This window comes from Bubalus kerabau, chromosome 17 (assembly GCF_029407905.1).
Source record: "Bubalus kerabau isolate K-KA32 ecotype Philippines breed swamp buffalo chromosome 17, PCC_UOA_SB_1v2, whole genome shotgun sequence".
Lineage (NCBI taxonomy): Eukaryota > Metazoa > Chordata > Mammalia > Artiodactyla > Bovidae > Bubalus > Bubalus kerabau.
Window position 1 is genome coordinate 67,669,447 of NC_073640.1, and position 26,275 is coordinate 67,695,721.

At 60.0% G+C, this 26,275-nt stretch overlaps 3 protein-coding genes across 6 annotated transcripts; 1 reads left to right on the plus strand and 2 right to left on the minus strand.

The window, feature by feature from the left end:
* The first annotated feature begins 296 nt into the window (after positions 1–296).
* LENG8 (leukocyte receptor cluster member 8) lies at positions 297–10,292 on the plus strand. 3 transcript variants are annotated; one of them, XM_055551876.1, is made up of 16 exons: positions 297–429; positions 2,079–2,171; positions 2,787–2,961; positions 3,286–3,387; positions 3,956–4,048; positions 4,284–4,536; positions 4,733–4,874; positions 5,030–5,218; positions 5,491–5,769; positions 5,854–5,994; positions 6,139–6,424; positions 6,833–6,934; positions 7,021–7,089; positions 7,189–7,318; positions 7,394–7,601; positions 9,559–10,292. In XM_055551876.1, the coding sequence occupies exons 2-16, from the start codon at positions 2,134–2,136 to the stop codon at positions 10,274–10,276; spliced, it is 2,925 nt and encodes a 974-aa protein (XP_055407851.1). In that variant the 5' UTR covers positions 297–429; positions 2,079–2,133; the 3' UTR covers positions 10,277–10,292. The 3 variants fall into 3 exon arrangements, with proteins under 3 accessions (XP_055407851.1, XP_055407853.1, XP_055407852.1); XM_055551878.1 differs by having other exon boundaries at positions 9,098–9,677; XM_055551877.1 differs by lacking the exon at positions 9,559–10,292 and having other exon boundaries at positions 7,394–9,239.
* Positions 10,293–10,330: 38 nt separating this feature from the next.
* On the minus strand, positions 10,331–11,920 carry LENG9 (leukocyte receptor cluster member 9). The gene has a single exon (XM_055551879.1). The coding sequence runs from the start codon at positions 11,918–11,920 to the stop codon at positions 10,331–10,333; it is 1,590 nt and encodes a 529-aa protein (XP_055407854.1).
* Positions 11,921–12,834: 914 nt separating this feature from the next.
* On the minus strand, positions 12,835–18,115 carry CDC42EP5 (CDC42 effector protein 5). Of its 2 annotated transcripts, XM_055551880.1 has the most exons (3): positions 17,988–18,115; positions 17,620–17,761; positions 12,835–13,317 (listed from the first exon to the last, which is right to left on the minus strand). In XM_055551880.1, the coding sequence occupies exon 3, from the start codon at positions 13,315–13,317 to the stop codon at positions 12,856–12,858; it is 462 nt and encodes a 153-aa protein (XP_055407855.1). In that variant the 5' UTR covers positions 17,620–17,761; positions 17,988–18,115; the 3' UTR covers positions 12,835–12,855. The 2 variants fall into 2 exon arrangements, with proteins under 2 accessions (XP_055407855.1, XP_055407856.1); XM_055551881.1 differs by lacking the exons at positions 17,620–17,761; positions 17,988–18,115 and adding an exon at positions 13,976–16,259.
* Between the last annotated feature and the right edge of the window lie 8,160 nt (positions 18,116–26,275).

Sequence of the window (26,275 nt, forward strand, 5' to 3'; positions counted from 1 at the left end):
GAGTCCATCGTCCCACATCACTGCACGGTGGGGATTCTCAGAACTACTCAGCACACCGATTTATACCTATAAATAGTAATGGCTGCCACCAGCTGGGCCAAAACAAGGATGCCTGGGAGGGCGCAGGGCCCGAGCGCTCTACCGAGCATGTCCCCTCAGGGCCACCGTCCGCAGTCCAGTTTCCGCCTTGTCTTAAAACGCCCACCCCCGTGGTTGCGTCACAGGAGGGCGGGTTCTAAGCAAGTTCGCGGCCTCTATTGGCTGCCCGCGGTGACGGGAGGCGGAGCGAAGCATCGGCGTGACGTCAAGACGCCGCAGTCCGGACGTCGAAACTTAAAGACAGGAGCCAGCCGGGTCAAGAGCAGTCGCAGAGCCCTGTTGCCGTCGCCTGGAACCGCCGCTGACGAGTCCCGGGGTCGTACGGCCGAGGTGGGTGTGGCGAGCAGGGGTGGCCGGGCGGGCGGGCGGAGACGGCGTTTCCTTCTGGCCTTCCGCCCTGCGGCCCCCGAGGCCTTGGCGGCCGTCGCACCAACGGACGCCGCGCGCGAGCGACGACAGGGTGTGGCGGGGACGCGGACCAGTGCGCCTGCGCGCGGGGAGCAGGGCGGGCGGCCGCGCACCGTCGCGCCTGCGCCATTGGGCGCCGCCCTCCCCGCCCCCGCGCTCGGAATTCCTGGGCCCCGAGCACCCCTTTCTTCAACTCCCATTGACCCGGCGGTTCCACCGGAGGACCGCGTTGCCCCGGGCGACGGGCCCCCTTGCTCTTCTTCGCCGCCTCGCCCCGGTCCCCGGGACGTGGTGCGCAGGCGCGGCGCGGCGCGTCCGGGGCGGTGTCTCCGGGGCCGATGGCTGGCATCGGGATCCGGGCAGGCTGTTCCTCCGTCCGGCGTTCTCGTTTGCTTTCCCTGGGCTTGCGGGACTGCCAGGTGCCCCACTCGCATCCGCGTCTCCTTCCTCCCTTCAGACCTGCCCGGAAACCTCCCTCCCGAGTTGCACCAGACCTTACCCTAAGTCTTCCTGTCCTGGGCTCCCCCTCAATGCCCCTACCTCTCGGGACCGCCGACCTCCGCGCCCCCCACCCTTTCGCTCACTCCCGTTCCTTCTCTTCTCTGAGGCCCTTTCTTCTTTAGGACTTTTCCCGGCTCTAGACTCCTGTACCTGTCTCCCCACTTGTAGCACTTCTGGGTTCCCCAGCGGATCAGGCTTTTGGACACACTCATCTTTCTCAGTTATCCCCTCGAGTCCGGGTCCCTCCCACCCAGTCTTCGCCCCCAGGGTGCTCCTTCACTTTCTTGCAGTCGTCTCCCTCCCGCTCTTAAGTCCCTAATGATATTAGGGGTCTTTTCAGGCACCCGCAAAACTTTCTGTCTAGACCTCCAGCCAAGAGGATTTGATGCCTCTTCTCCCAGACCTACTGCTGTTTCTAGGAACCTCCCATGTAAGAATTTTGTCTGTCCTTAGGGGACCTTCCGGAAATTAGTCTAAGAGTTTTCTAAGAACTTCTTTCTTTATTTCAGGGCTCTTCTCTTTGCCTTCTTCTGGCTCCAGGAGTAACTTCTGGAAATCCTCATTTCCTCCCAGGTTTCTCCATTCTCCAGTGTTTTCTCTTGTCTCAAGACTCCTTCAAACACGTCCCTCTTTACAGGCTTTCCTTCAGAAGTTTTTCCCAGCCTCCCAGCCTTAAGCTTCACTCAGACCTTGTTCACTAGCGCTTCCTCCCTACCCCTTGCCTGAGGTCCCCCCAGCCACCCTCTGCCCCTCCTCCAATCTGTCTCAGGGTTTCCCTTGAACCTTTCCCTTTCTTCATTTGGGTTTCAGATCCTTTTTTTTCTCTTTGGGAAATTCCTTTCAACTTTTTTGCTTTCAAATCCTTCATTTTCCAGCTAGAGCGCTGCAGGGGGCAGCCAGGGTCTTTCCCTGGGACTGTAGCCCATTTATTTATTTATTCTCTTCAGGCTGTTTACCCCATTGGCTCCTTCCTTCTCTGGCTTCTTGTGAGTCATCTGCTTCCCTTCGCTGGTTTGTGACATGTTTCTTGCTCCTTCTTGATTCTCCCTAATTCGTTTTTTGCCTTACAGGCAGTGAAAAAGCATTCTGGCTCCCGAGGTCCACCCCTTACACCCCAGGGTGCAGATGGCGGCCAACGTGGGTGATCAGCGCAGCACAGATTGGTTAGTGGGGCTGGAGGGATAGCATGGGGGTGGGGGGTGGTGAGAGGAAGCAAGGCCCAGTGTTGGGCTCTGGGTGGGCCCTCACTCAGCATGGGGGTCATGATGTGATCGTCCCTGTGCTTGGGCTGGGGGTGAGGCTTGTGTGAGCTTTCATCATTCACAGTACAGTGCCTGAGTCACAAAATTCTGATGACTCGGTTCATCAACTGTGATGAAACGGGCAGCCTCTAACACTTCATGCTCAATTTATTTTATTTTTTTTTTAGTTCCTTATTTTTTCCAAAACAGTGTGGTGATTAACTTTCTGACTGAGGTGGCATCAGACAGAATTTGTGGATTCCTAAAACATTTAGGCCTGCTCGGCCCCAGGTTTTAAGTTCTGTGGATACTGGGCATCTTCTTGTTTGACTTTTAACAGCTGTACGTAGCAGGCGTCTGGTGAAGCACCTTAGGCAGTGGCGTTCACGGCTCGCGGAGAGCTGTGAGCAGGAACTGTCAGCACGCCTCAGGTTAGACGCTGAGGCTGTGGGATTCCAGCCCTGTCGTTTGCTGGCCTCCATCCTGCCCACCGTCTGTGGTGGGAGCAGGGATTGACTTCACGTGCTCTTCCTGCAGGTCCTCTCAGTACAGTATGGTGGCCGGGGCAGGCAGAGAGAACGGCATGGAGACTCCCATGCACGAGAATCCAGAGTGGGAGAAGGCCCGCCAGGCCCTGGCCAGCATCAGCAAAGCGGGAGCCGCCGGCAGCTCCGCCAAGGCCAGCAGCAATGGGCCTGTGGCCAGTGCACAAGTGAGAGACGTCCCGCGGGACTGGGAACCCTGAGCGGGGCGGGGAGCACAGTGGCGTCCTCTGGGATCACCAGGGCAGGGCGCTCTGAAGGTGCTCCTGGAGCCCTTGAGTGGGGATACCCGGTCTGTCTCCTCGAGGAGTCTAGGGCCATATGGTCCTCACCTCGGGGAGTCCAGCCTAAGGAGGGAGAGGTGCCTGGGTGGGATGGCAGAGGGGGTGGCTTTCCATGGAGAGGTGCAGACCCGGCTCCGTCCCTGAGCAGTTAACTCCTGGGAAATGGGGCTCCCGCCTGCAGCCCTCAGGCCCGCCACCCTCTGCCCGCAGTACGTGTCGCAGGCAGAGGCCTCGGCCCTGCAGCAGCAGCAGTACTACCAGTGGTACCAGCAGTACAACTACACCTACCCCTACAGCTACTACTACCCGGTGGTGAGTGCCCCGCGGGCGCGGGCTCCAGGGCAGCCGATGGACTGACCACAGCAGGGGCGGCCGCAGGAAGACCCTCCCCGGCTCGGGGCCTCCCGCGGCGCACCCCAGGCCCACTCCTGCTCCTTACTCCCTGCCCTCTTGTCCCTACGCTCCTTGCAGAGGGTTGCCCGGAACAGGCTTCCTTGGAGTGGCAGGCCCGCCGCCCACCCTACCTGCCACTCGGCTTCTCTGCTTGGCCTTCTTGCTTCACTCACTGGGGGGAGTGTTAGGTGTCTGCAGCTGACTTCATCAGCACTGGGTTTCTGTGTGTGCAGTTGTTCTGTTGTGTTTAGATGGGGTAGCGCTCAGTAGATGGCTGTTGAACACTGTGAAACGTGGGACAGGGAGGTTTACATCTTATCTTGTAACCTGTAGCATGAGCCAGTTTGGTGCGTTTATGCTGTGGAAAGGGGAGGGGTGAGAGGTCAGTGGCAGATTGCCTCTGAGGACTGGGAGAAAGCAGGGCCAGGCCCCCTGCCCCGGAAGGAGTGGGCCTGCGGCTGACCCCTTCCTTCCTTGCCCCTGGCAGAGTGTGTACCAGAGCTACGGTTCCCCCTCCCAGTACGGCATGGCCAACTCCTATGGCTCAGCTGCGCCCCAGCACCAAGGGCCTCTGAACCAGGTAATGCCCATGCCCATCCCTGCAGCCCGTCCAGGCAGGGGCATGGTGGGAGGTGAGGAGGAGCCCGGGGACCCCTGGCGGTCAGGAGGGTGGCTGTGGTAGCTGAGTCTGTACCCGAGGGTCGCTCTGAGGTCGGGGTGGGGAGAGCTGTACGCTGAGGGACGCGACGGTGAAAACTGGAGTGAGGGCCGGCTTGGAGCACCTGCTCCACTCTCAGCGCCCGTTTCCCCCACAGCCCCCCGTCCCGGGCATGGACGAAGGCATGCCCTACCAGGCGCCCCCTCAGCAGCTGCCCACGGCCCAACCCCCGCAGCCTGCCAACCCCCCGCACGGGACCCATCCTCTGAGCAGCGGCCCCCAGCCTGGGACAGCCCCCGCCACCCAGCACAGCCAGGCAGGACCCACGTCGGGCCAGGCCTACGGGCAGCACACCTACCCTGAGCCCGTTAAGCCCAAGAAGGGCCAGCAGCTATGGAATCGCATGAAGCGTGAGAGCCTCGGGGTGGGGAGCGGGGGCACGGGGCGCGGTCCTCACTTGGGCACCCTGCACTCTGACCTCGCTTCCCGTGTTGGGACCGCCCAGGCTGTGGGTGTGGCTGCTCGGGAAGGAGACGGGATTCCCAGCTCAGGTGTCCGGTTCTGAGGGGTGGGGCCAGCTGACCCCAGCTTTTCATGCCCTCACAGCAGCCCCTGGGACTGGGGGACTCAAGTTCAACATCCAGAAACGGCCCTTTCCTGTCACAAACCAGAACTTCAGTTCCACCACAGAGGGCCAGCACAGCAGCTTCGGCCCCCAGCCCAACCCCGAGAAAGTCCAGAACCACAGGTGAGTGCCCGCCCATCCCTGAGAAAGTAGACCCTCCCTCCCTCCCTCCCTCCCTCCCGTGAGCTCCCTGGGTGTTACAAGGGGGGCTGACGAGGGTCCTGGCCCAGGTGTGGGGGCTGCTCCCTAACCGGCTGTACATGCCCACCCTCTGCCAGGGGGAACCTGTCTGGGAAGCCGGACGACTGGCCACAGGACATGAAGGAGTACGTGGAGCGCTGCTTCACGGCCTGTGAGTCGGAGGAGGACAAGGACCGCACGGAGAAGCTGCTCAAGGAGGTGCTACAGGCACGGCTGCAGGACGGCTCGGCCTACACCATCGACTGGAGCCGTGAGCCCCTGCCCGGGTGAGTCGGGGGGAAAGACACAGGGGGCCTGGGGCTGAAGGGAGCCCTGCAGAGAAGTGGGCAGGAGGGTTGGGTCCTGGAGCAGGAGTTGGCTGGGCTGGAATTCCGGGGCATGCGAGCTGGGGGGTGTGTTATTCAGCGGCTCGGAGCACCTCCCTTTCTGTACCTTGTTAGCTGTGTGTGATGCCTGGGGAGGTGTCCTTCCTCCTGAAGGCACAGGGCAGGGAACGGGAGGCGCCAGACTGTAATGCTCTGCTCTGCCGTGTCCTCAGGCTGACTCGGGAGCCTGTGGCTGAGAGCCCCAAGAAGAAGCGGTGGGAGGCGCCCAGCACCCTCCATCCTCCCAGGGGGGCAGCCTCCGCGACCAGGGGCGGGGGTGCGCAGTCCCAGCGAGGGACGCCAGGGGCTGGGGGCGCTGGCCGAGCCCGAGGCAGCAGCTTCGCCAAGTTCGGCAACCGCAACGTCTTCATGAAGGACCACAGCTCCTCCTCCAGCACTGACTCCCGCTCCCGCTCCTCTTCCCGCTCCCCCACCCGCCACTTCCGCCGCAGGTGCCGGGGTCCCCGGGCGGGCGACGGGGAGAGGCCCCACAGGGACCGGGCCAGGCCTTACCTTCCCGCCCCTCCCTCCGGCAGCGACTCGCACTCGGATTCCGAGAGTTCCTGCTCAGGCAACGAGTGTCACCCTGTGGGCCGCAGGAACCCACCCCCGAAGGGCCGGGGAGGCCGGGGAGCCCACATGGACCGGGGCCGGGGCCGGGCACAGCGGGGCAAGAGGTGAGCCTTGGGCTGACGGCGGGAGGGGCTGGTTTGGAGGTCCTGGGAGGAAGAGGGCGGTCGATGTCTCTGGGGAGCATCCGAGAGGGCAATGCCATGCCCCCCACCCCGTACCCTCACGCCCCCCCCCACCCCCTCCCCCAGGCACGACCTGGCGCCCACCAAGCGCAGCCGCAAGAAGATGGCAGCCCTGGAGTGTGAGGAGCCAGAGCGCGAGCTGAAGAAGCAGAAGCGGGCGGCGCGCTTCCAGCATGGACACTCGCGCCGCCTGCGCCTGGAGCCCCTGGTGCTGCAGGTGGGCAGCCTGGAGGGCAGTGCAGCCGACCCTGACTGGCAGGAGCTGCAGATCGTGGGCACCTGCCTGGACGTCACCAAGCACTACCTGCGCCTCACCTGTGCTCCCGACCCGTCCACAGTGCGCCCTGTGCCGGTGAGTGCCCAGCGCTAGGGCAGCACCTCCGTGCCCAGGAGGCCAGGCCAGGGATGGGCGATGATGGGCAGGGGGCTGGCACACCCAGGGGTGCTGACCCAGAGCTTGCACTCGGGAGACGAGTCCAGGAGGCGGGGCCAGCCTTGGTGCCTCCATCCCTACTGAGGAGGCCGGGGCCTGCGAGACCTGGTGCGTCCCCGAGGCCCGAGCTTGGCGCACAGGTGTGGGAGGCTGAGGCCGGGAGTACGCTCTTACTGTTTGCAGTGCTCGTTTCTAATGTTGACACGCACTGAGGGTCTGACGTTGGAGCCCCCACTTTGGGACTCAAGTCCGTGGGCCCTTGGCGGATTTTAGCCCTTCCGACTGGTCCTGCCCAGGTCACACTGAGCCTTACTTCACCTGCCCCAGGTTCTGAAGAAGTCGCTGTGCATGGTCAAGTCCCACTGGAAGGAGAAGCAGGACTATGCCTTTGCCTGTGAGCAGATGAAGTCCATCCGGCAGGACCTCACGGTGAGGCGGGGGCCGGGGAGGGGGCCAGGGAGGCAGCCGATGGGGTGATGCCGGCTCTGCCGTGACGTCCGCTGTCCTGCCATCAGGTGCAGGGTGTGCGCACCGAGTTCACGGTGGAGGTATACGAGACCCATGCGCGCATCGCCTTGGAGAAGGTGAGGGGCGGGCAGGGCCCCACCTCACCCTGGGCTTTCAGCCGTCCCCCTTCCCAGCGGTGTGGGCCTCACTCTGCCCCCTCACGCTTTGCCCTCCAGGGGGACCATGAAGAGTTCAACCAGTGCCAGACGCAGCTCAAGTCGCTGTACGCCGAGAACCTGCCAGGCAACGTGGGCGAGTTTACCGCCTACCGGATTCTCTATTACATCTTTACCAAGAACTCGGGAGGTGAGGCGCAGGACCGCAGCCCCGGGCTCCCGACGCGGCCCCCCGAGCCCCCTGACCCCGAGTCTCTGGCCGCAGACATCACCACAGAGCTGGCGTACCTGACTCGGGAGCTGAAGGCGGACCCTTGCGTGGCCCACGCCCTGGCGCTCAGGGCTGCCTGGGCTCTGGGCAACTACCACCGCTTTTTCCGGCTCTACTCTCACGCGCCCTGCATGTCTGGCTACCTCGTGGACAAGTTTGCAGACCGGGAGCGCAAGGCTGCGCTCAAGGCAATGATCAAAACGTATGTAAAGCTGAGCTCCGCCCCGGCCCTCCGCCCCTCCGCCCCACCCAGGCCGCGGGCGCCCTGTCTCGTCCCCCTACCTGTGCGCTCCGCCCTCGTCTGGACCCGCCCCCCCCCCTGCACAGCCACCCCCCTCACACCCACACACTCTGCTGCTCTCTGCTCTCGGCAGCCTGGACCCCCCACATCATCCCCTTGTCCAGGCCCCCTTCCTCCAAGGCCTCCTGCTTCCCTGATCCTCCTGAGGCCGAGTCCCCCCAGAGGCTGAGCGCCCCGTGGGGCAGCCTGCAGAGCCGGCCCCGCCCTCAGCAGCTGTGGGCTCAGCAACCGGGCCTTGTGCTCTCCTGAGGGCTCAGATGAGTTTAGGGCCAGGTGTCACGGGTAAGCGAGGCTGGACGGCCACCAAAGAGGGTGCCCTCTGCCCTGGGCAACGGTGTGCTCGTATCTGTTAGGAGGGAGGCGCCCCAGGTGGGCTCAGGACACCCCTTCTTTGTCATGGCCGGGGTTGTCCCGGCTTCTAGGGCTGGAGGCCAGGGATGTGCTGAGCGTTGCGTGGTGCCCAGGTCACCCCCAGCAGGGCCACCTCCTGAGGTGACAGGCTGCCAATCCCTGCTTAGAGGTCCCAGGGGCCTTGGGAGCCACGGGGCGCGGTCTGGGTGGGGATGAACACCCACTGAAGGTTAGGAGGCTCCTTGTGGGCTCCAGTGTGGGGTAAGAACATTTAAGGGTGAGGTAGAGGGCGGGGCCGCGTAAAGACAGGCAGTGGGGCAGACTCAGCAGACCAGGCAGGGCGCGGGCTGCTGCCTGCCCAGAGCACCGAGGGGCCTGTGTCTGAAGGGGCCCGCGTCTTTGGCAGAGAGCGCCTCCTGTCCCAGGGCCAGTCCCACAGACGGCCAGGGTTCGAGGCAGGAAGGGTCCCGTGTCCCCCACTAGTGCACGCTCAGTGGCTGTGCCCCTGGAGCCTTGCTCCTGGGTGCATACAGCTGGGTGGGCCCGCTGCTGGGAGGGCGCACACAGAGCTGCTGGCTGGCACCGGCCCACCTCCTCTTAGCTGGGTGCTTAGCCTCCTCTGACCAGGGTGAGGCAAGCAGGAGGGGTGGTCCCCAGATAGGGTCAGTCGCCGCCCCTCACATCGACCCCCGCCCCTCGCATCGACCCCCGCCTCCCCGCCCCCCCGGCTGCGGTGGGCCCTCTTGTGAGGGTCTGCGCAGGCCCTCAGCCAGCAGAGGAGCCAGCTGGCCCTTCCCTCCCATACCCTCCTCCTGTCCCCCGCTCAGGTAAGTGAGGGCAAGGGGGGGCGCAGCCGGGGCTGGGGCCCCAACCCCACCCCGGGCCCCCCCGAGCCGCTGAGGTGGGGAGGCTGCGGGTGGGAGCGGGCTGGCAGCTAACGCGCTGAGGAAACCTCTCGGGCGCCCGAACGGGGGTGCCCCCTCCCAGCCCATGGGGCCTTCCCGCGTCCACTGCCGCCTCATCACCATCTCCTCTTGTCTCCGTAGCTTCCGCCCAGCGCTGCCCGTCTCCTACCTGCAGGCCGAGCTGGCCTTCGAGGGCGAGGCCGCCTGCCGGGCCTTCTTGGAGCCCCTGGGCCTGGCCTACACGGGCCCGGACAACTCCAGCATCGACTGCCGCCTCAGCCTGGCGCAGCTGCCAGCCTTCTGAGCACCAGCGCCGCGGGGGCGGGGGGGCCGGGCTGCAGATCTTGTCTTTGAGCCATGGACTTGGGATGTAAATTAATTCGTGGGGAGAGGGCTCCAGGAAGAGCCCTCGTCCCTGCCCCCGTTTTCCCACCGGGGAGTCTGTACAGAGATTTTTCTACGTTTTTATTTTTGGCCTCAGAGGGTCGGGCTGGGAAAGGAGTAGGGGGCAGCGGAGGGCTGGGGGCGCGGTCTGTAGGCTGGTCTGTCCGTCTGGCCCTCCACTAATGCTGTCTCAGTGTTTTTTCTCTCTCTCTCTCGAGCTCGTACTCCGGTACCGACCCAGCACCCTGGCCCATCCCACGCCGGGGGGCAGGGCAAGAAGACAGGCCGCTCCGCCCGCGCCCGCCTGCGGTGGGGGCATGCCCGCTGCCCGCCGCCCGCCTGCCGCTCCACAGACTCTTGTTGCCAGCCCTCCGGGGCCTCAGTGTTTGGGGCGAGGGGAGCCGCCTAGAGACTGTGCCCTGCCCTCGGCCCCCGAGCCCAGAAGCCGCCGTCGCCGCCGCCACCCGCCACGCCGCCGCCACACTGAGGACTCCGGAGGCCGCCGCGGGACCTCGCCGGCCGGGCCGCCTCGTCTGCAGTTGTATTGAGTTGTCTCCGTGTCCCCCTCCCCCGTGTCTCCCCTGCCCCGTCCTCCCCCTCCTCGCACTCTTCCCTCGGTTCAGCACAGGTAAAGCGGTTACCCTCCCTCCCTGCCTCATGGATCACCAGCTCACGTCATGTTTCCTTCTCTTTTCTTTTTGTGTGTGTTTATTTAAGTTATTTTTCTTCCTCCCCTTTTCTTTTCCGTCTCCCTCCCTCTTCTGCCATGTAACTGGAGGGTGCGATGAGTTGCGAACAGCTGGACTGTCAGGCTGCTTCTCTTGCAGATGTCCTCCTCTGCCTCCCCTCTCCCCCCTCTCCCCTCCCCTTTCCTTCCTTCATTCTTTCCTTGGAGCACTGAGCACCACTTGGAAGTTTGAGAGAAACCAAAATTAAAGAGAGAGAGAGAGAAGCCGCGTGCGCGCTTTGTCCTTGTCTGGGGCCCGGCCCTTATTTCTGGGGTTGACCTCCCACGGGGAGCTCGGCCACGGCCTGGTAGGTGCCCCCGGCCCTGCCCACGCGGCACAGCCAGAGTGTCCCCAGGGGCTGGCTCCCCAGCTCCTGCCGCGGGCTGACCTCGGGGAGGCAGACTTGGGCTCCCTGGGGCACCTTGGCCAGGGTGAGGTGGGGGCGTATCCCCCCGAGGGGCCGCAGCACCCTCAGCCCCTCGGCCTCCAGCCTCTGGCTCAGCCTCTGGGCCAGGCTCTCCAGGGGTGGGGACGGGGGAGCGCAGAGCACGTGAGAGCCCAGGCGCACCAGGCGACCGAACCTCAGCCTCAGAGGGACCTCAAGCCTGGGGTCAGAGAGCGCGCGTCTGAGCGCGGTGACGGCCGCCGCCATCTCCCCGGGGCCCGCCAGCCTCAGCAGGGCCAGGGTCAGGTGGAGGGCTTCAGCCGGCACCGTGAAGGCCGCGCAAGCTGGTGAGCCTCGTAGCAGGTCTTCCTGGACCTTGGCCACCTCGGCCCGCAGCTCAGGCTCCGTCACCATGAGCGCCACAAAGTGCGTGGGGCGGGGCTGGCGAGGGCCCACAGCCGCGGCCGCTCCTCGGTCCACAGGCCAGATCCCGGGACCCCACTCGGTTCCCGTCTCAGAGAAGCTTTCCGGGGGCTTCCCGCCACGGGTTTCCATGGCCCTGGCGGTGGCGGCAGCAGATGGCTGCAGCGCCCCTCCTGGCGCCATCCACGGGGAAGCTTGGCCTCCAGGATCCGCCGATTCCCACTCCTGGGTCCTCGCTAATACGCCTGCCGGCGTCAGGCGCCCAGCCTCGGCCAAAACTGCCCGGAGTCGCGTCTGGGCTGGCTGTACGGGCCCCCCTGCATCCGTGCCAAGGCGGGTGGCACCTACGCTGTCCAGTGCGCCTCCGGTCCCGTCCGTATCCTCACCTCCGAGCGCATCTCCGACTGAGTTGGCATCCTCGCCGTCACTCGCATCCCCGTTCCCGTGCGCGTCCCTGCTCCGGTCTCCACCGTCGTGCACATCCCCGGGCCGGTGCGCGTTCACGCCGTCGCTCTCACCGCCGGGTCCGTGCGCGTCCTCGCCGTCGAGCGCGTCCAGGATGGTGGGCCCACGGCCAGCCGCCAAGCCGGAGCCAAAGACGAGGTCTGTGCGCGAGGCGCGGTCCCATACCAGGCGGCCGCGGAAGCGGAAGTAGCGCACCCGGTGCTGCGGCACGGCCAGAACACCCGGCGCGAGCGCCGCTAGCGGCTCGTCCCAGCAGAAGGAAAGGAAGGGCTCCTCGCGCACGCCCAGGAAGCGGTCGAGGTAGCCCACGGAGAAGTCGGCCGGGTCGAGGCGCGGGTCCCAGCGGATGCGCTGGATGACGGCCTCAGCCGTGCGCAGCGGCGGCTTCTTGGCTTTGGCCTGGTCTAAGGCCTCGCCTCTAGGCTGCGGCTGCGGCGGCGCCGGCGCCCCGGGGTGGGGCTGGCGGCAGCGGGCGCCGAAGCGGCAGCGGCCCTCCAGGAAGAAGCGGCAGGCCGGCGGGGGCCCGGGTTCCGCAACCGAGACCCCCGCGGGCGGCTCCGGCCCTCCAGCCGCCGCCATAGGCGTAGCGTACGGTGGGCGCGCTCGCCCGGCACGGGCCGCTCCTCGCGGGGTCAGCCCTGCCCGGCCCGCCGTGACGTCACGGGCGCGGCTTCGGCCCCGGCCCAGCCTGGAAGCACCCCGCGCGTGGGCCGGCCCTGCGCCGAGCCCGGGTAAGCCTGCGGGCGATCGGGTTATGTTGTGGCCCCGCCTCTCCCGGGCGCGTAGCCAGCGCGGCTCGGCTCCCCTAGGGTTCGCAAGCGCGGCTCGCCACTCGTGCGCCCCGGAGAACCTGGCTGCCCCCGCCCCGCTAAGGATCTGCACTGCTGCCACGCTCCTCCGGGCCCCGCTCGGGCCTCGCCCTCCGCGGGAGAACTGGACGCCTGCGGGCTCAGCATGAACTTCTCAGCCCGGACTCCGGGCACCCCTGTCGGCCTCGGGGCGTCCCTTTCCTAGGGGGCCACGCCTCCTCCCGGCCACTTTTCCTGCGCGGCCGCTCCCGGGGTAAAGGGCGGCCCTCCTGGGCGGGATCCACCGGCGGCGCGGAGCTCCCTGGGTCACAGCCCTTGGCCGGCCCCCGGGAAGCGTCGGTCCGAGCTCAGAACTGCGTCCGGCCGGCAGCGGCTCGCCGCCCACTTTGCTGAAAGAACAGTGCAGTGGGAGTGACCGCGTCGGGGCTCCGCCCCTGGGAGGGGCCGCGCCACGCCCCCGCCCCTCTTAAAGGGGCCGCATCCCATTACACCAGGACCACCGAATTTCTACCACTATCCACCCGGTGGGTACCAGAACTCCCCCGCGACACACCTGACTCTTAGGGGCGCCGGGACCCCATCACCCCGTCCCGTTACCGCTCTCCACGTGCAAAGTGAGCAAACGAAACCCGGGACACAGACCTTATCGGTTTATGTAGAAAGAAGTGGGGCGCTGGGCGGTAAGAGCGCAGGGAATGGGGGTGCCTACAGGCCGATGACGTCGTCCGGCTCGAGGCCCGCGTTGGCGAGGCAGCGGGCCCGGGGGTGCTGCGCCCCGGGGCCGGGGTCCACGTCCGGCTTGGCGGCAGCGGCGCCTGGGCGCTCCGCGTCCATGACGCCCAGCACCGCGTCCAGCATGGAGGGGCCCAAATCCAGGTGGAAGGACAGCAGCGGGTCGGCGGGCGCGGGCGCGCGGAGAGCGGGCGGCGAGGCCTGCGGCACTGCGGGCGGCGGCGCGGTGCGCGGCGCCCCCGCGGGCGGCGCTCTGGGCTCAGGGGGCGGCCCGCCGCCGTGGCGGCTCAGGAACGAGGTGTCCCCGAAGGCGTCGCCGCCGCGCCCCACGTGCAGCGTGTGCCGGAAGTCGCCGAGCGGCGCGGAGATGGACAAGGCGCCGCGCTCCGGCCGCTTCTTGGGCTGCGCGGGGCCCAACTGCTTCAGCACCGGCATCTGCGGGGTAGGGGCGGGTTAGCACGGCCTCCCCCAGGGGCGCTGCCTTGGCATGCCTGCCGAGTTCCCAGCCCTGGCCTAGCCCGCGGTGCAAAGGATGCTCCGGACACGCACAGCACGACCGTGGTGGGAGTACGGGGGTTACTCCATTTTACAGCTGCGTAAACTGAGGCCCGAAGTCATAGCTGCTTGATTAAAAACTCAGACTCAAATTTAGGTCTGCCTGTATGTTAACTGCACTTAGAACTAACGTTTGAGGATTTCGTACTGCAGAGAACCAGCAAAACACGCTTCACCAAGCCTGCAGACTGCTTCCCAAATGGCAGAAACTCCACCTTGAAGACGGGCTCCCCTAGTGGCTCAGACGGTAAAGAATCTGCCTGCAATACAGCAGACCAGAGTTCGATCCCCGCGTCGGGAAGTCCCCTGGAGAAGGGACTCCAGTACTCTTGCCTAGAGGATTCCCTGGACGGAGGAACCTGGCGGGCTAAGGTCCATGGGCTCACAAAGAGTTGGACACGACTGAGCGACTGTCACTCATTCCACCCTTAAGACAGAGCTGCCCCTGTCCTTTAGGGGAAGAGACATGGTGCCCAGCGCCTGCCACACTTCTAGAGGCCCGCATACAGTTTTAAACGTTTTAATTTATTATTATTACCTTTCTGAGCCTCGGTCCTTAACTGAGGCCGCTGGCCGCCAGCTCACGCAGGGCGGGGACAGGCGCAGGTCTTCCTCTCCGGCACCACCTTCCAGGCCCACAGAGCTCACACAGCCCAGAGGAGGGCAGAGGAGACCCTCTCAGACGAGGGGAGCCCCCCACCCTGTCAATACACAAGGTACAGAAGCCCCTTCTGAGCCGAGGGACGCTGTGTTTTGATTTATTTCAAAATGTCTGGATTATGTTTGTCTTTATACCAACACGGTCATAAAATGTAATTATAACATATATAATTATGTCCATGAAAGCTTTGCCTGGGACACACGAAAGTCATGATGTAGGCTGGCCTGAGGATTCTAATTTGGGAGGTTTAGGGTGGGCCTGGGAATCTGTATACTTGCACATGTATGTGTGTGTGCGTGTGTCCGCATGCACGCTCAGTCGTGTCTGACTCTTTACAACCCTATGGACTGCAGTCAGCCAGGCTTCTCTCTCATGGGATTCTCCAGGCAAGAACACTGGAGTGGGTTGCCATTTCCTCCTCCAGGGGAGCTTCGCCACCCAGGGATCAAACCTGCATCTCCTGTATTTGTAGGTGGGCTCTTTACCACTGAGACCATCCCCCCGACACCCACAGCATTTTACACAGTGTTTTACAATTTCAAATTATCTGGTTTTGAAACAAGCCACATAATACCTTACTTCTTGCTAAGAGTAACAGTAATAATAATGCAAAATTTCCTGTGTTAAAACACGGCAAGAATGGCATAAATTCCAGTCTGGCAGCTCATGAACTATAAACCAGGTGTCCTATGGCCACATGACTTCATGACTTCACGACTTGATGGTAAATAGATATGGCCACCAACCTTTGCCCATATCCTGGAACCTGGCTGTTTTTACGGACCTTCTGGGAGGGACTTTGATGACCTTGTACTTTTAACAGTCACTGTTGTAATAATAATAATAAACATTCTTTCTATTTGAATTGAAGCCCCACCCTTTGCCAACTGTATGAACTGAGATAAATGATGTGATCGCTTGGCTTGTTTTCTATCTGAAAATGGGTAAAATAACACTACCTTCCTTGTAGAGCACACAGAAACACTCAGAGAAAACTATATTTGTAACACCACCAATTGATAGTGATAGCATTGGGGGTGGGGGGAGATGTGTCCCCAAACAAAACTGTGGAACAAAATTTAGATTTCATAAAATCCTCTGAAGCAGGCAAAGCATTGTCCTTTTAGTAACAACCACCCTGGAAAATACCAGCTTTTAGGTGGAGAAAAATTAAAGCTAAAGGATTTGAAATAATTATAGATGGCTGTGGTCTGAGGGCTGTCCACTCCCCTACTCAAACACACATACACACTTTACATTTATTTCTCTTGAAAAACCAGTCTTGCTTGACCACCTCTATAGCACTTCTCAAAATTCCCTAACCTCCACCCAGGTGAATAAATATATTTTACTGCAATCTGGAACACAATCACCATTCCTTCCCCATCCCACCCAGTATATAAGGGAAACAACATTTTATGAAATGAGACTACTCAGCACATGCTAGGCACATGGATAGTTTCGATTCTAATCTATATTATTATTTTGGCCGTGCTATGCAGGACCCTAGTTCCCCATCCAGGCATCGAACCCACATCCCCTGCAGTGGAAGCCCAGAGTCCTAACCACTGGACCACCAGGGAATTCCCTGTTAGTCTTTTTCAACGCTGACCTCTGCTCATTAACGAATCTCAATCTACAGTTAAAAAAAAAAAAAAAAAAAATTATTTCTCAGAGCTAGCAGTGCCCCGTCTCACTGAGCCATGAATTACAGGTGAAAAAAAGCAGAACTCAGAAAGCCAGCTGCCCAGACTTGGATCTGACTGTGCACATTGCTGGGTTGCTTTGGGCAAATCACTTACCCTTTCTGACCTCACTTCCTCATCTCAAAAATGGAATGTTACTCATAGGATAATTCTTAGTCTCTTTGCAAGAAATAGTGAGGGGGAATTCCCTGGCAGTCCGGTGGTGAGGACTATGAGCTTTCACTGCCAAGGGCACTAGTTCAATCCCTGTTTAGGGAACTAAAAAAAAGAATTGGTGAGATATTGCCCCAGGGAAAGTCTTAGCGTGGTAGCCAGCACACAGAAAATGCTGTGTGCTCCGTGGTCCAAACTTGGATCATCCTCACCTGTCCCAGAGAAGGAAACAGATGCTCAGAGAGGGTACGTGACTTGCCCGAGGTCACAAAACAGCTCTGCGGGTCTCCAGAGCCCAGAGTTATGGCTTCAGCTGCCAGCTGCCCCATGCATTGGCCCTCCCTGGACGGCTCTCCACCTCTGCTTCCTCTCCCTGCCCACCCCCCACCTTGCCCTCATCCCGTCCTCCCACCACCCTACAGGGTGATAGTTCTGGCATTTTCCAGCACTTAGCAGCTCCTTAAGATCTTGGTCTCTCACAAGCCATGCAGACAGAAGGAGGAAAAAAAAAAAAACACAGCCGGAACTACCTAACTACCTCTCTCAACCTCACACCTCAGTTTGCTCCTCTGAAAACTGGGAAGTCGGAATGCCTATTTGCAAGGGGCTGTCCTAGAGTGGACTCATGGTGCTGACATTGTTTCCCAAGCACTTACCCTGGGCCAGGCAGGGGTCTAAGCACTTCAGGCACATGAAGGAACTCATGTAGTCCTCCTAACAGTCCCCTATGAGGGGAGAACCCTGCTATTATGTTCGTTTTAGAGATGTGGGTGACAGCTTGAGCCACAGAGAGGTGAGGTAATTGGCCCTGGGTCACACAGCAGCAAATACCACCTGAATCTGGAACTCCGGAGCTGGAAGGACGTTATATCGCTCATGGTCCCCAAAGGGTAGGGCGTGCAGACCCGTGGGAAAATAAATAATGCTTCATGTCAAGGCCAGGGACCTACACCCTTGACCCTGTTTGTTTGCTTTTTTTTTTTTTTTTTTTTCCATTCCAGGTAAGACCAACGAGTTAGAAATTGTTTTTGAAAGCCACCGCTCCTCCTGGCTAGTTCTGAGAACTCGGGGTGACTTGGGGAGGGCTGGGGTGGGGTGGAGAGGGTGTGGGGAGCAGTCCATCCACTTCTCCGAGCCTGGGTGTCCCCTGAAATTGAAGGCTCGAATCTCCCTTGTGTGCCTGATACAATGAGGTCATGCTCGGAAAGAGCCAGTGGCGGGGCCAACTCCGCACAGAGGAGCTGTTGTGTGTGACGACCTCGGGCCGGGCAGAGAGCAGGAGCCGCGACCCTGGACCCGCGCGCCCCTCCTCTCGCCTCCACGCGCCCCCCCCCTCTCTTTCCTACCGAGGCTCCAGCTGCAGGGGGGGTGGGGACGCACAGCTGGCTCTGCTCCGTCCTCTCCGGGCCCCAGCCCGCCCCACATCCAGCCTGGCTGGTTCTCAGCCCCGTGGGAGAGGCGACCAGGCGGGCGGCACCCGGACGGCGCAGGGGGACCGGGGACCGGGACCCCACCCCGACCCCCCTGGGGCTCCAGAGCGCGCTTCCTGAGGCCACGTGGCTGCGGCCCGGGCTTCAGCGGCCGCCGTCCTTTCGGCCGTTTGTCTGCCCCGCTCCCCTCTGGACTTGCCTGGGGACCCCGGGGCCGCCAGTGTCCCCTTACCTCGCGGTCCTTGCCGAACCGGGCGGGCGCGCTCTCAGGCTCCGGCTCCGCCCGGGACCCGCTCCTCTCGGTTCGGGGCCCGCCTCCGCCTCCTGGTCCCAGGCCCGCGCCTCCCTCCGCCTTCCTCCGGGCGGGATCTCACCTGCGAAGGGCCCGTCAGGCGGAATCTGGAGGGGCACTCACGACCCGGGCGGCCGGCCCGCAGCGCCCCCTGCTTCTCTCTTGGGTCCCGGGAGCCCTAACTCAGTTCCTCCTCGGCCTCAGGACGCGAAGGGGTCCCAGACCATCCCCCGGCCTCCCCTCCACCAGCCCCGGGAGTCTGAGCCCCACGCCCGCCTCCAGACCCTGCCACCGGGTCCCCTCTTTACCTGCACCGGGAACGGAAGCGTCAGCCCCTCTCGGGGGCCATGATGGGAGCCCAGAGGGGCGCAGAGTTCCCGCCCAGTCCCGTCTGGGTCCGAGAGGGTTAAGGCAGTAGGCCCCTCCCAGGCCTCCTTTATCCCCCTCCCCGAACCCCCCCCCCCCAAAAAAAAAGTTGGCCTCTAGAATTTAAGGACTAAGAAGCCGCGGCGGAAAAGCGGAGGCCCCTCCAGGCTGAGAGTGGGGGCGGGAAGTGGCCGGGACTGGATGTGCGGGTGGAAGGACCGCGGAGGGGGTGGGGGATTGGATGGACGGGGCGGCCCCCCAGCCCGGCCCCTCCCCTGCCAGCCTGGAATTTCCTGCAAGTGGGGAAGTCTGGCTGTTTGGAAAGAGTAATTTCTTCCAGATTGCAGCGGTTGGGGGAGCGAGTGTGGGGCCTGGAAGAGAGAGAGAAGCCGACAAGGTCAGGCAGTGAGACCGGCGGTAGGAGCGGGTGGAGGTGGCCGCGGAGGGCGGCTCCCTGCCTGCGTTGGGGAGTTGAAGGTCCGGGCCTGGGCGTCACCTAGCTGGGGGTCCGCGCCGAGCGGTACGAGAAGACTCAGGGTGGGGGGGGGGTGGGGGCGGGAGGACGCTCCCCAAGGGGGTGAGTGCGGGAAAAGCCCCACCCCGGGGAGGAGGCCGGCTCGGTTGTGAGCTGGGATGGAGGGGCTGGAGAGGAGGGAAAGAAAAGAGAAGGCGCTCAGTCGTATCCGACTCTCATGGACTGGGGCCCACCCGGCTTCTCTGTCCTTGGAGAGTCTCCAGGCAAGCATGCTGGAGAGGAATCTTCCCCACCCGGGCCTCAAACTCAGGTCTCCAACTTTGCAGGCAGGCGCTTTACCGTTTGAGCCATCTTTGCGGCCAAGAGCAGGGTGGGTCCTGGATAAGGAGCAGGTGTGGCTTGACTTGAATCTTCCGAAGCGGGAGAAGTACGTGTTTACAGGGCTGAGGACTGGAGGGAGCGGGCCAGGCCGCCAGGTGGAGCCCAGGGCCCTGAGGTCCCGGGTGGAGCCTGGTTTGCCTGGAGAGATCGGGGTTGGAAGCCACGGGGAGCTTCTGATTTGTCCTGAGTCGGGTATTAAGCGGGAAAAACAGGGTCAGAACTTGAAGGGGCAGAGAGTCCACTTCACAGTCCAGAAGGGGGATGGGCTGAAACAGGCTGGGACGGTGGTTCAGATGGTAAAGAATCCGCTAGCGATGCAGGAGACCCGGGTTCCATCCCCGAGCGGGGAAGATCCCCTGGAGGAGGGCACGGCAGCCCACTCCGGTATTCTTGCCTGGAGAATCCCACGGAGAGAGGAGCTTGGCGGGCTACGGTCCATGGAGTCGCAAAGAGGCGGACACGACTGAGCGACTAACAGGTTTTTCTTTCACGTTCAAGGCAAAGTTTAAGGTGGGGGTGGGAGAGCGGTCACCCAAGATAAATGTTTAAATAACAACAGCATTTTAGTTAGTTATTTTCTGTTGATGTTTGGATTCACATTACAGTGCATCATTATAAAGGGATTTAGTATATTCTCAATGTCGTACAATCACCACCTCTATCTGATTCCAAAACACTCATCACCTCAAGCAGACAAACAAAAGACAAACTCCCCGACCTGGTCTGGTCTGCACCTGGTCTGCTGCGGCAGGCAGCCTGCGTCATTCTGCAGCATTCACCCTGTCTCTCCACCTGAGTCCCTCTTAGGCTTCAAACTCCCTGACTTGCAGGCTTGCTCCACTGTCCTGCCTCTGGCCAGAGAAGGTCCTCTGCTTTTAGGGCTCACGTGATTACGTGAGGTCCACCTGGATAACAGCCATGGTAATGGCTAGATCTAATGCGTTACTCTGTAATCAGTACAAGTTACATGCTGCTGAGGTGTCTGTGCCTTCCCAGTGGCTCAGTGGTTATGAACCCGCCTGCCAATGCAGGGGACATGGGTTCAATCCCTGATCCCAGAAGATCCCATGTGCTGCAGAGCGACTAAGCCCTGGAGCCACAACCACTGAGCCTGCGCTCTAGAGGCTGTGAACTATAGGCACTGCGCCCTCACATGGCAACCGCTAGAGACCCGGGCCAGAGCCTGCGCTCTGCAAAAGCACCCACTGTGACGGGAGGCCCGTGCACCTGAATCAGACAGTAGCCCCACTCACAGAAACTAGAGAAAGTCCACATGCTGCAACAAAGGCCTAATGTAGCTAAAAAACCCCCAAGAATCCAGCTGCAGTGCAGGAGACACAGGAGACCCTGGTTCAGTCCCTGGGTTGGGAAGATCCCCTGGAGGAGGAAATTGCAACCCATTCCAGTATTCTTACCTGGGAAATCGAATGGACAGAGGAGCCTGGCGGGCTACAGTCCATGGGGTTGCAAAGAGTCGGACATGACTGAAGCGACTTAGCACACACGCAACCTAGTCATAGGTTCCAGGGATTTGTACCTGGACATCTTTAGACATGCATTCTGTCTACCCCAAGGACCTTCAGAGGGCAGGTCCTGGGGGATGCTGGGGCAACCGCCAAGCTGGAGAGCCTGGGAGGAGGAGCAGGAGGACAAGAGACCCCGGAGAACCTGACCCAGAGCAGAGGGAAGGGCAGTCAGCCCCACCAGAGCAGAGGGGAGTGCCTGTACGGTCCCTGGGGGCGCCGTGCCCACCAGGGCCCTGTACTTGTTTAATGGTTTGCTCTATCTTGAACTATTAATCCTTTTGAACAAAGGACCCCACATCTTCCTTTGCCACGCACCCTGAAAACTATGTAGCTGGTTCTGATTGAAGTGGGAAGAACAGAGGCCGGAGATGAAGTGGCTGCAAAGGGTGACACTGAGAGATAAAAAGGGGAGGCACTTGGGCTAGAGCCCAGCAGCCACAGAGAAGGAACCATGAGGAGTCTGTGTCCACACATGTCCCCTCGCTGCAGGCTCAGAAGCAGACCAAGGCTGAGTAAAAAAAAAAAAAAAAAAAAAATCCACTGCATTTGGTAACAAGCCAGAGGCCACCGGTGGCCTGAGTGAGAACTGCCCGTGGGGGCTGGGTGGGTGGGAGCCAGCTTGCTGTGGGGGAGGGGAGGGAGACAGGGTGGAGGATTGGGGAATCCAAGGAAGGAAGGGGAAGGAGACAGGGTATCCCGAGGAAGAGGTGGGGTCAGAGAAGGCATTTTGTTTCTTTGCTTGGTTTGGATACATTTGCTGCTATTTTGTTTCTTTTTTCAAAAAAGTAATTTTTAGTTACATAAAGGGTACCTGAACACATCCTCCTTGAAAAAGAAAAAAACGCTAGCTAGTAAGGTTTTGGGAGAAGGCAATGGCACCCCACTCCAGTACACTTGCCTGGAAAATCCCATGGACGGAAGAGCCTGGTGGGCTGCAGTCCATGGGGTCGCTAAGAGTCGGACACAACTGAGCGACTTCACTTTCACTTTTCCCTTTCATGCACTGGAGAAGGAAATGGCAACCCACTCCAGTGTTCTTGCCTGGAGAATCCCAGGGATGGGGGAGCCTGGTGGGCTGCCGTCTATGGGGTTGCACAGAGTTGGACACGACTGAAGCAACTTAGCGGCGGCAGCAGCAGTAAGGTTTTGATGATCTTGTCCAGTCCAAGGCCATAAAATTAGTTTGAGGTATAAACCTTCCAGGGCTTCCCTGGTGGCTCAGATGGTAGAGTCTGCCTGCAGAGCAGGAGACCCCTGGGTTTGATCCCTGGGTCAGGAAGATCCCCCTGGAGGAGGAAATGGCAACCCATTCCAGTATTCTTGCCTAGAAAATCCCATGGGTGGAGGAGCCTGGCAGGCTACAGTCCATGGGGTGGCAATGAGTCGGACACGGCTGAACAACTTCACTTTATACACCTTTCAAGGGGCTTCCCTGTTGGCTTAGTGGTAAAGAACCCACCTGCCAATTCAGGAGACACAGGTTCAATCCCTGGGTCGGGAAGATCCCCTGGAGAAGGAAATGGCAACCCACTCCAGTAGTCTTGCCTGGGAAATCGAATGGTCGGAGGAGCCTGGCGGGCCACGGTCCATGGGGTCGCAAAGAGTCGCCCACGGCTGAGCGACTAAACAACAGCAATGCACCATTCCACTGGGTTGAGCTCTTACACGTAGCTCCGTGGTCCGCAGTGGGAGCTGCTGGCATCTGGGGCTGGGTCACTGCTTGTGGTTGGGGCAGCCTGTGCACGGGGGATGCTCGGCAGGGTCCCAGGGCTCCACCCGCCGATGCCAGTAGCTCTCCCTCCCTGTGATTTAGACTCATCACTGTTTCCAAACGCCCCCGGGAGGGGGATAAAGGCCCTGCTTAAGAACAGCCGATCAACGTGCTGCTCTAAGTAAACACATTTTAAACACACAAAGGCAGGGCTTCCCTGGTGGTCCAGGGGCTAAGACTCCGTGCTCCCAATGCAGGGGGGCCCAGGTTCAATTCCTGGTCAGGGAACTAGATCGCACGTGCTACAACCAAGACCCTGTGCCGCCAAAGACGCAGCTGCTAAACACACGAAAATGGACTCGCTGGGTGACTTTGGGCTACCACTTCTTTCCCACTTGGCAGTCTCTTTTGGAACTCATTCATGCAGATTTTAAAAAGGGGCTATGAACTTATTTCAGCATCTTGAAGAAAGTACATAACAACAACAAGAATAGCAGCTAATGCTCATGGAAGGGTCGGAATCATTTAGGAGCAGTTCTAAGCTCTCTTCTTACGTAATCTTAATCTTTGGAATAACTCTGTGGGTGAGAGGAGGGTGGTATTACTATTCCCAATGGGTTTTCCACTTTGTTTTGCCTTAGGAAACTTAGTTCATGCAGCTGTAAAGCTGTGTGGGTGGGATTTGAACTCAGGCAGGCTGACCCTGAGGAGAGATGGAAAATACAGGAGAGGAGGGTTCTATGATGGACAGGACTTTGGAGCCGGTGGGGTGGAGGTGGGGGGGTGGGGTGGCTGGGGATCTGTCCCACAGAACCTTCAGCACAAGCTGGAATCAAGATGGCCGGGAGAAATATCAATAAACTCAGAGATGCAGATGACACTACCCTTATGTCAGAAAGTGAAGAGGAACCAAAGAGCCTCTTGATGAAAGTGAAAGAGGAGAGTGAAAAACTTGGCTTAAAACTCATCATTCAGAAAACTAAAATCATGGCATCCAGTCCCATCACTTCATGGCAAATAGATGGGGAAACGGTGGAAACAGTGGCTGACTTTATTTTGGGGGGCTCCAAAACCACTGCAGATGGTGATTACAGCCATGAAATTAAAAGACGCTTGCTTCTTGGAAGAAAAGCTATGACCAACCTAGACAGCATATTAAAAAGCAGAGACATTACTTTGTCAACAAAGGTCCATCTAGTCAAGGCTATGGTTTTTCCAGTAGTCATGTATGGATGTGAGAGTTGGACTATAAAGAAAGCTGAACGCAGAAGAATTGACGCTTTTGAACTGTGGTGTTGGAGAAGACTCTTGAGAGTCCCTTGGACTGCAAGGAGATCCAACCAGTCCATCCTAAAGGAAATCAGTCCTAGGTGCTCATTGGAAGGACTCATGTTCAAGCTGAAACTCCAATACTTTGGCCACCTGATGCGAAGAGCTGACTCATTTGAAAAGACCCTGATGTTGGGAAAGATTGAAGGCAGGAGGAGAAGGGGACAACAGAGGATGAGATAGTTGGATGCCATCACCAACTCAATGGACATGAGTTTGGGTGGACTCTGGGAGTTGGTGATGGACAGGGAGGCCTGGCGAGCTGCAGCAGTTCATGGGGCCGCAAAGAGTCGGACACGACTGAACAACTGAACTGAACTGAACTGAACCTTCTGGAATGATGGGCGTGTCTGGTACAGTAACCACATTTGGCTGTCGGCACTTGAACTGTAGCTAGTGGGGCCAGAACTAAAATTTTAATGGTATTTCATATTGATTCTACAAGGAAATCGCCACTGGGCCAGTGGTCCAGGTGTCGGGTAGCCCCATCTAGGGCACCTGAGGAAGGTTTAGCTCCCCAGCAGGGGCTCTGCTTGGAAAGCAGGAGGAAGGGCGGAGGGGAGGCTGCAGCCTGGACTAGTAGGCGGGGGTGCTTGTGGGGCTCTGTCCTGCTGGCCCTGGCCTGGGTGATGAGGTTCAGCTGTGCTGGGAAGGGAAGGGAAGCTGGTTCAGATCCGAAAGTGTCAGTCGCCCAGTCGTGTCTGACTGTTTGCGACCCCCAAGGACTGTAGCGCGCCAGGCTCCTCTGTCCGTGGGATTCTCCAGGCAGGAACACTGGAGGGGGCAGTCATTCCCTTCTCCAGGGGATCTTCCCTACCCAGGGGTCGAACTGCAGGACAACATCTACGGAACAGTTTGCTGTGCGCAGGCTCTGTCCCAAGCCCTGCTCCCATGCTCTCTCATTTAGGCCTTGAACCAACCTATGAGGCAGGTGCATTAGGTCCACTGAACGGACGAGGAAACTGAGTCAGCGTGGCAGGGCCCCTACCAAGGCCTGCAGTGCAGTGACCTACACCGGAAGTGCGCTGACCTACACCGGAAGTGTGGAATTTCCCCTGTTGCTCAGGGATGCGAGCAGAGGATGCTGCTGATCGGGGGAGTGACCCAGGTTTCGTGTTTTGCCATCAAGAAGTATTTCCAAGAACCAAAAGGACTTTGAAAGAGCCTCCTTCTAGAGGCAGAGCGGGAAGGGAGGGAGCCAGGGAGGGTAGGGACAGACCGGGTGAGACTGAGAGCAAGGGAGGGAGAGAGAGAAATCAGGAGAGAGGCTGAAGAGAGAGACAGGATCACGTTCACCATCCGCAGGTGGAGCCCTAGGGCTGAGGTCAGCCTCTGGAGCTCCCCACTCCTTCCAGCTGCGCTCTCTGAGGGCCGCCTGCAATCCCCCAACACGCCCCCCCCACCCCCGCAACTCCCCCCCCCCCCACAGTTTAGAAGCAGTTTTGTTTCTTTGGTTTGGATACACCCGCTGCTATTTTTGTTTCTTTTTTGTAAATGTACTTTTCAGTTACATAAATGATACTCCCTCCTTATAAAGATAGAAAGGAAGGATTTGGGGGTGGTGGTGGGGAATCCGCACCACACAGATTGTGAGATATTAGTTCCCCCACCAGGGACCGAACGTAGACCCTCGGCAGGGACAGTGCAGAGCCCTAACCAGTGGACCGCTTGGGAATCCCCTGTCCCTGCAAAGGTAGAAAGGAAAAGTAACCCTAACCAATAAGGTTCTGATGACCTCATTCAATCCAATTCTCATGAAACTGGTGTGGGGTATACACCTTCCAAGTTTGTGTTGGTCTCTTACACACAGACCAGCGTTTCTGCACCCAGAGCTATTGGCATTTGGGGCCAGGTCATTCTTTGTGGGGTGTAGGGTCCTGTGCACTGTGGGATGCTCAGCTCAGCCCTAGGGCTCCGCCCACTGGATGCCAGAGCCCCTCCTCCCCGTGGTTGGATAACCGACAATATTTCCAAATGACTGTCTGCAGTTCCCGCCTCCTGGCTGCAACGCCAGCAGGAAAAGTTCCTGGGATCCACCGCAGGGTCCATGAAGGAAGGGAGTATCCGGGCACAACTGGCAAAGGTGAGGAAATAGAGAAGGGCTTAGAGAGAATTTGTGCAAACCTCTGGTCAAACTACCATGAGCCCTGGTCTTCCATCTGGGGATGGGGGTGGGGGATTCCCAAGGTTCTTCCTGCCTTGCTGCTAAAGGGGGGCAGGTGGGACCACGCATTGGTGTCAGATGGCCTTGATTGGAGCCCCAGTTTCCTAGGCAAGTCACTTTTCAGCTTGTAGCTTTAGTTTCTTCATCAGTATCAGAGGTCTTAGGACCCTCACAGAAACCCTAAGAAAAATTCATAAAAGCAGCAGTCATCACCAAGCAGAAGTAGTTTTTCAGACTGTGTCTAGGCGCTTGGTGATGACGGTGTGGTAATAGCAGTGATAACAGCCCGCTTTCTTGAATGCGTGCCAAGTACGTGCCAGACATTTTACCCCTCGCATCACACGTAAAGCATTTAGTTTCTCACGAAAACCCTACAGAGCAGGTCCTGGCATTATCTTCACTTGATAGATGACAAACTAGTGACATGACCTTGTCTAAGTCACAAAGTTAATAAAAGGCAGCTGTTGTTCAGTTGCTAAGTCCTTTCTGACTCTTTGTGACCCCCGTGGACTGCAGCACGCCAGGCCTCCCTGTCCATCACCAATTCCCGGGGCTTACTCAAACTCATGTTCATCGAGTCGGTGATGCCATCCAACCATTTCATCCCCTGTCACCCCCTTCTCCTCCTGCCTTCAATCTTTCCC